The 8,801-nt window shown below is 46.5% G+C and overlaps 1 protein-coding gene across 1 annotated transcript in view; it reads left to right on the plus strand.

The window, feature by feature from the left end:
• The window catches only part of LOC109474734 (sushi, von Willebrand factor type A, EGF and pentraxin domain-containing protein 1-like), a gene marked incomplete at its 5' end in the record, with an annotated part of 46,591 nt that overhangs the window by 33,623 nt on the left and 4,167 nt on the right, over window positions 1–8,801 (plus strand). The window contains 4 exons of the mRNA XM_019775095.1: window positions 4,191–4,367; window positions 5,297–5,473; window positions 7,182–7,358; window positions 8,176–8,352. Of these exons, the coding sequence (XP_019630654.1) occupies window positions 4,191–4,367; window positions 5,297–5,473; window positions 7,182–7,358; window positions 8,176–8,352 (708 nt within the window). The remainder of the gene's footprint in view (window positions 1–4,190; window positions 4,368–5,296; window positions 5,474–7,181; window positions 7,359–8,175; window positions 8,353–8,801) is intronic.

Raw genomic sequence — 8,801 nt, forward strand, 5'->3', positions numbered from 1 at the left:
GAAGCATACAGCTTCTGTGTTCCTGCTCTCCATGACGCCAAGAGGATTTTGCTAACCTCTGGCGAAATGCCATACATGTCGTGCTGACTCCGCAGACATGCCAAGCGGCTAGTTGCATTTTTGTGCCCTCTGGGTGAGGCATCCCTGACTCTGGCTGTGTCAGGAGACTGTTGTGGCGAGGTAGTAACACTGGTTCTTCTACCAGCATCTCCAGCAGGACTGGGTACCAGACTGCTGTGTCCCAGATCGGAGCTACGAGAAGCAGGTGAGCTCTGTCTTCTCGCGCTTTCCTTAGAGTTGGTGCGACTAGCATGAACGGGGGAAAAGCGTATGGCAGATCCCACCTGTTCCAGTTCATTGTGAACGCATCTGTCCCGATTGCCTCTGGCTCTGGATGCCAAGACACATACTGAGGTAACTGGTAGTTTGTTCGGGACGCGAACAGATCCACCCCCTTCATGAGTCGTGGAAATGTCGCTTGCAAGCCCAGGAACGTGTAACGATCCAGGGTCCATTCCGTGGCCAGAGAAAAATGCCGGGTAATCCGCTCGGACATTCTCCTTTCCTGGTACATGTTCTGCTGTAATGTACAAGTCTCTGTTCACGCACCACTCCCATAGATCGAGAGCTATGTCCAGCAATCTCTGAGATCTCGTCCCTCCGAGACGATTCAGATATGCGACTACCGTCACATTGTCCGTGAGGACCTTCACGTGCTTGCTAACTAGCTCCTTGCAGAACGCTCGAACTGTCAGTGACGCTGCACGCAGTTCAGGATGTTTATGTGTGCCTGTCCTTCCTCGACAGACTACCGGCCTCCTGTATGTACGCCGTTGCTGTACCCACCCCAGCCGGCAGTAGAGGCATCCGTCTCCACCACAATGTCTGCTGCGGGTGAGAGGATTGGACGACTGTTGTGTCTGGGTAGGTTAACTGTCCACCATCTTAAGTCTGCTCTTGCTGATTCTGTCAGTGGTACGAGCTGTTCCCAGTGACCTCTTGTCACACGTAGAACTGTGATGAGCAGACGCTGCAAACTTCTGAAGTGCAGCGGCGCCAGCCATACGGACGTGGTTGTGGCTTGTAGCCTGCCAATCACGCTTGCTAACTCTCTTGCCGACATCCCTCTGTCTGCAGTCAGTACGTCCTGTGCTAACTGCTGTAGCTCTAGAACTTTGCTCTCGGGGAGAAAAGTAACCATCTGTGTTGTGTCGATGCCGGAACCGAGGAAGGTTATGCGTTGTGATGGCTCTAGAACAGACTTCTCGAGGTTGGGGACGAATCCCAGCCTTGACAGGAGCTCTATGGCTGCCCAAAGAGCTTCTCGGCATGCTTCTCTGGAGAGGCCGATCACCAAGATGTCGTCCAAGTACACCACTAGACGAAACCCCCGTCTTCGCAGGATAGCCACAGGAACTTTCAACACTTTCGTGAAGACCCTCGGGGCGGTCGCCACGCCGAAGGGCAGGCACTGGAACTGGTAAAACCGGCCCTGCCATTGAAAGGTGAGGAACCGGCGACTGTCCGCATCTACCGGGATGGTAAAGTATGCGTCCTTGAGATCCAACTTTGCCATAAAATCTCCTGGTCGAACCAGGTTCTTGATAACTCCCAGAGTTTCCATCTTGAATTTCTGAACATTTAAGAACTTGTTTAATGGTTTCAGGTTGATAACAGGACGAAGACCTCCTGTCTTTTTTGGCACTGTAAACAAAGTTGAAACAAACTGATTGTGCTGATACTGAACTTCCTTTATTGCCCCTTTGGCAAGTAGAGTCTCTACCTCTCCGCTCAGAACTTCTATCTGAGCTGGACTTCTTGCTCGACAAGATGGCAGATGTCGTTGCACCGGAGGCGTTCTCGCAAATTCCAACCTGTACCCCCTGACGCACTGAAGAACCCAAGGATCGGAAGTCAACTGCCTCCACTCCTGCATGAAGTGGGCTAGCCTGCCTCCGTGAAGTAGCTGAGTAGTGTTGGGTACATGTTGAAATTCGGTCAAACGCCGGCGTGCTTCTCCCTCTGAAGCCGTGTCTGTTACTTGGACTGCTTCTGCTTCCCGTCCCCCGACTTAGACTGAAAGGACTGGTTGCGGTTGTAGAACTGTCGGGTTTGTGAACCCCTGTAACTGTACTGGCCATAATTGGCCCGTGGCATGTAGCGGGAGTTTCTGTAGCTGTAGCTGAACCCTCCGCCAGTTGCTCTGCCGCCGCCGCGACGAGCACCACGCCTCTGCACTGAAGACTTCCCCTGGTCGTCCTGGCTGAGCATGCCAACCAGCACTTTTGTTTCTGACGACAAGTCCTTAGCCTTTGACCCCATGTCAGGCGGAAACAGGAACTTTGGATCTTCAGATGCTGTCTTGAAAAGGTCTCTAAACTTCTTCTGGGATGACTCTGCTATGAACGTGCGTCGGGTGAACGCCAACTGAGAATGTAGCGACCCCAGCAACACAAGTGCTGAACCAGCACAGTCACTCATCTCTAGCTGCAACTCTTCAAAGTTCTCACTATTACAACGCTGAATCATCTGCCACAGATTCATCAAAGGTGTACCAATATGCACCAAGTTCGAATGGATGTTCTTTAGAGCCTTATCATGAGAAATGATCTGCTCACCCTGCTTCTTGTCATTGTCGACGACAGCCCTGGCTATGTTGTCGTTGAAACTCGGTGCAACCATCGTGGATGGAGCGTTGTCGGGCATGCTGAACTTCTGCTGCCACGCCTCTAAGTCTGTACCCCGGCGCTGCTGGTCATGCTTGAAGTACTTTTCTACTTCAGAAAAGACAACATCGTCGGCTACCCATGAGTGCATGGTGTCCTTGTTCGTCGGGTCGAACGGCTTCCACACCGAGTCGCTAGCGCCGGAGTCACCGCTGACGCTCTCTCCTTCCGCCCCGTCGTGAGACGGGGAGCGCTGCTTGCCGCTGCGGGCGCTAGCGCTATCTTCCTTCCGGCGCTTCTCAGGAACTGCCGCCGCCGGATGCTCGCCGGAGTCACCGCTGACGCTCTCTCCTTCCGCCCCGTCGTGAGACGGGGAGCGCTGCTTGCCGCTGCGGGCGCTAGCGCTATCTTCCTTCCGGCGCTTCTCAGGAACTGCTGTCTCTGGACGAGCGCTGCGTCGTTTCCTCGGTGAAGATTGCTCAAATTGAGCCAACATCAGCTCCTGGAACGCCTCTAGCCTCTGAGACATGGACGCAAAACTCTGCTCCAAGGCAGAGATGCGGACGTTTGTTGGCGAAAACTCCGTTTCGCTATCATGCGTCTTCTTGCTTCCGTCGCCGCCACCACTGCTTATGTCTCCGTCAGACGGCAAGTTGCCGTCTTGCTGAACCGTGGGCGGCTGCTTCTGCTCGCCGTCGCCTTCCTGCTGGCTTCCGTCAGCGCTGAGAACCGGCATAGCCGGAGAAGACGACTTCTGACGACTGTCATGGCGGTCGTTTTCGCGCACATGGTGCGCCGACCCGCCCGGGCTTGTCCCGCCTTCCTCGCGCTCCCTGCCGCTGGAACGCCGCCGGGAACCGCCACGGTCGCGCTTGGAACTCTCCTCGGTCGCCTTAGGACCCGAAGGCGCCCTCGAACGATGTCTATCGCGTTGCTTTTCACGCCTAGACCCCATGATACCAACGCAAAACACGTAGGTGTTTACAGGTTGCTCAAAAAAATTAGACTGGTGCGCATGCGCAGGGAGGGTGACCCTTCAACTTTGGGCGATACCAACTAGAGTCTACACGGGGGTGGACAGGCTCAATCACCTGAAGTATTCTGTCTGCCTGACATAAGAGGGAATGCGGTAGACAACCACGGCTTCACTAGGTATCGCGCAAATTTTACAAGTCTTTTATTACTTCGCATGTAAATTGTAAAAGTATTTGACCTAAATATTTTGGTCTTACGTTTGCTTTAATACATAATTCATTGATCCCACGTTATATGTACGAGAATTTTGGTATATAGGGTTGGTTATTACTCTGTGCACGAAATGCAGTCTCTACGCACGCCCTTTACACTTCATGTCAGGCTTTAGCGTGTGTTTAAAGATAGAGCTCCGTGCAATGACAGTCAGGGTAAGGAAGTCATACCCAAGACATGCGAATCCAAATCAGAAGAAGATACACATAAAGTGTTGTGATTTCATTTCTATACAGATTATATTTATTATTCATGTTTGTTCTATACATATTGCAGCGGTCCAATGTCCGAATCTGCTAGCCCCAACTAACGGAGCGGTGAGTCCTACTGGGACGATATACTACCCAAGCAGTGTCACCTTCACCTGTAACACGGGATACGTACTGAACGGTGCTGATACTGCGACCTGCCAAGCTGACGGAACATGGAGTGATCCTGTTCCAATATGCCCACGTAAGACCTCTTGCAAGTTGATATATTCTACAAATGTAACAATGTTTATATAATTGTAATGTGTAGATATTCACAAATGGAATAATTCTGTATTCAAAACATGATAGGCATGTATTGGGCATGTATTAAGAAGACGCTGTTTTGTGAATCTTCAGTTCAGACATAAATACTCGTACTAAAATCTTATCTACCATTTCAGCCAGACTATGTACATCAATGAAGGCCCCAACTAATGGAGCCCTAAGACCTTTCGCACCACACGTCTACCTAAGCGTGGTCACCTTCACCTGTAACCAGGGATACGTACTGAGAGGAGCTGGTGCTGCGACGTGCCAAGCTGACGGAACATGGAGTAGTCTTGTTCCAACATGCACAAGTAAGATGTCTTAAAAATTGTTACATGTTACAAATGTCAATACAATTACAAATGCAAATACAAAATGTGTCAAAGATGATTGACGTGACTTGAAGCATACAGGAATTTAATCGGTAGAGTAAATTGATTATCATTTTGGTTTAGTTTATTAAAATCACAATTATGTACAAATACAGCGCCATCACTTGGCAGCGTCTAAGGCTGAATTGTGTGATTGAAAGCATCAGAAGGTGGAGTAAAATCCTAATCGTCATTCGGTGTATTAAAAACAGTCATTAAATCATATCATTAAAATCATACATTTCACAGACTATTAATCATTTAAAATGTGAACACGGTACGGTAATGTACTTCTGTTATTAAAGCAGAGAGAGTGCTAAAGGGTAACTGCATGGGCTTTCCATTCAATACATAATACACATAGACAGGCTGTTCAACGTTTAAACTTTGGCAAACAGGTCTACTTATGGTGGTAAACACCTGATATGGTCAACCCCTGATACACTTAGTATATAGGACTTTAAGAGTCGAGTTTTTGTTCTTTCCGTTGTAGTGGTCCAATGTCGGGCTCGGACGGCCCCAACTAACGGAGCGGTGAGTCCTACCGGAGCGGTCTCATACCCTAACGAGGTCACCTTCACCTGTCACCCGGGATACGTACTGAACGGCGCTGCTGCTGCGACGTGCCAAGCTGACGGAACATGGAGTAACCCTGTTCCAACATGCACACGTAAGACGACTTCCAAGATGTGTGGCGTCGGGTGGCGTAGTGTGTGGCGTCGGGTGGCGTAGTGGTAGATCATTCGACTGTGAACCGGGAGACCCGGGTTCGAACCCGAGTCGTACCCGGTACATGTCTGGACATGCGCCCGACGTTGTGCCCTTGGGAAAGGCACTTTACACGACTTTCCTCACTCCACCCAGGTGTGAATGGGTACCTAACTTCGGTTGGGGAAAGTCGTATTGAGGTCACCTTGTGGCGCCGAATGGCAGCCGCGACAGTTCCACAAAAAATTGTCGAGCAAACATATGTGTTATCATGTGTATTACTTGTTTGTTGTGATTTGTATTGATTATGTATATTGATTATTATGTGATACCCTGCATCAATTCAGCCGTTAAAGGCTGCAACTGCACGGGTACTGTTTGGACAATAAAAACCATTATTATTATAAGATGGAATCTGCTAAATAAAACAATGCCTATCCAATTTTAGTATACAAACATTCACCAGGTAGTAATCGTTGAGGGCCCCGAATGACAGAGCTCTCAGTTGTCCCAGAATAAACGTCTACCCAAACGTGGTCAGGTTTGCTTCAACTAGAAAAAATGTAAATTTTACACGCCTACTTTTTAGTGTTCAAAGCATGAGATGGATTGCCCAATTGAATATTTCAACTTCATATTGGTAACCAGAGGTCTGCTTAAGCTTGTCAAGGTCCATTTAGTCAGTAAAGAGCCTGTTTTGCACCTTAAAAAAGATCAAATTTTAACTCGTTCCCTACTCAGCGAAAGTGACACACACTAGGACTTTTGTTTTATCTATTTGATAAAGATTATTTCGTTTTCTTCTTGTCGTTGAAGGCATTCAGTGTCTGACATTGACGGCCCCGACTAACGGAGCGGTAACTCCTACCGGTGCGGTCTACTACTCAAACGGGGTCACCTTCACCTGTAACCCGGGATACGTACTGAACGGCGCTGCTGCTGCGACGTGCCAAGCTGACGGGACATGGAGTAACCAAGTTCCAACATGCACACGTAAGAAGAATTACACGTTGATATGTTATGCTAATGTTTTATTGTTTGCAGTATACAGCCTTTGCCAAATAGTAAAAAAAAGAGTACATGAAGGTAACTATGTGAACTTCCTATATTTACAACATGGTAGACTGAGATATATCTTTACTACAAAAATAAATCTCTGTAATTATAAGTATCTTGTCATTTCAGGCAGACAATGTCCAAAGTTGACGGCCCCAACTAACGGTGCGCTCAGTACCACAGAAATCTCCTACCTGACCGTAGTCAGGTTTACCTGTAATCCAAGGTACCAACTAAATGGCTTTGTTGACACTATGTGCCAAGCTGACGGGACATGGACAAATCCAGTTCCAACATGCACAAGTGAGATGACTTAATAATTACAAGTTTATATAATTACGTTAATGGTTTAGCAAGGTACATTGATTTGTAGTATACACTTACCACTCAATCACCAGATTGAAAAAAAAAGAATATTAGAAGGTAACTGCGTGAGAAATTCAGTACGTAGAATACGATATGCATATTGTAGGTTAGTGTCATGAAATAAAGATTTATAATGCAAACATAACATTATGTATTACACTCTGCAGAAGGCACAAATAAAGTGTTGTAATTTTCTTAATAGCTATCGCTTAAAAAAGGGTGATTTCTTTATGTAATTTTCATGGCAGCGGTACAATGTCCGGCTCGGACGGCCCCAAATAACGGAGCGGTGAGTCCTACCGGAGCTGTCTCATACCCAGACGTGGTCACCTTTACCTGTAACACGGGATACGTACTGAACGGCGCCACTGCTGCGAGGTGCCAAGCTGACAGAACATGGAGCAATCCTGTTCCAACATGCACACGTAAGACGACATTCTTGTTCATAAAAAAGAGCAATTCATCGGTTAATATAAACGTACTAGATAGTAACTGCGTGTGCATTCGGAATTTAAAACATAATAGATTGAAATTTATTGAAGACGTCTTTTTTTAGCATTTTAGTGCAGACGACTAGAAATAGATCGCTGTAACAGGTTTTTAACCATTGCATTACAGTCGTACATTGTCCAAAGCTGGAAGCCCCAGCTCACGGTGCGATCAGTACCACAGCGACATCCTACCTGACTGTGGTCACCTTTACCTGTAACACGGGATACGTACTGTACGGTTTTGCGGATACTACGTGTCAAGCTAAGGAAATCTGGTCTAACCCAGTTCCAACATGTACACGTAAGATTAGTTGCTTCTTGTATTGAATTGTAGGTATTAAAGAGTAGCTGCGTTTTACTTTCAGCGATCAAAATATCATAGACAGGTGCATAACAAAATGCATTTTTTTTACATTTCCAAAACAGAAAAAGATATCATAATGAAATTAGCTAACAGAGCTCGAAGTCCTATCGGACCTCAGGTACACGCCTGCCAAAAGGTCATTAAGATTTACTTGTTTTTAGGGAAAATGTATTTTTACACGCCTTCACCATTACCATAGAGCTATTGTGTGTAGGATTTGTATTTAGTACATTATGGGCCTGTTGGTGGGTTTCCATCATGAAAGATCTATTCATTTGTAGACATCCATAACCAACTTAGCAGCAGAAGGCACGCATAAGAAATTGCGATCTAATTAGTATTTAGATATTTAAGAGGAATTATTAATTTTTGTTCTTTCCATTGCAGCGATCCAGTGCCCAACTCTGATAGCCCCAACTTACGGGGCGGTGAGTCCTACCGGAGCGGTCTCCTACCCAAACGGGGTCACCTTCACCTGTAACTCGGGATTCGAACTTAACGGCACTACTGCTGCAACGTGCCAAGCTGACGGAACCTGGGATAATCCTGTTCCAACATGCACACGTAAGACAAATTCTACGTTGTAATATGCTAAATGCAACCAATATCGATCTTTTAGAACAAATGTTTTTCGGTACTGGTTAAAAAATATCAAACCGTGCAGAATAATTGAGATAATCTTTTCTGTCACGTCATCAAAATAATGTTATGTGCAACATTTATTTTGTAGAAAAACAGTCTTATACACAAAGTTTAACTTTCTAATCAGCATTGTCATAGTTTTAACACTGTCTAATATATGTATATATATATATATGTAACTTTAAGATACCTTCATCACAGCTGAATTAGCTTTGATAGTAAGTGTGTCTAGAATTATGTCTTGTGAATGAAGTTACAGTCTGTAACAGTATGTACAGACTGAATCTCAGTAAAATTGTGTAGGTATTGGCAAGCAATGTCTAAGACTACCAGGCCGAGCTTTGCAAGTCAGTACTGTAATTACGTACTTT

The sequence above is a fragment of the Branchiostoma belcheri genome, unplaced genomic scaffold (genome assembly GCF_001625305.1).
Source record: "Branchiostoma belcheri isolate BF01 breed outbred unplaced genomic scaffold, Haploidv18h27 scaffold313, whole genome shotgun sequence".
In the NCBI taxonomy this organism is placed as follows: domain Eukaryota; kingdom Metazoa; phylum Chordata; class Leptocardii; order Amphioxiformes; family Branchiostomatidae; genus Branchiostoma; species Branchiostoma belcheri.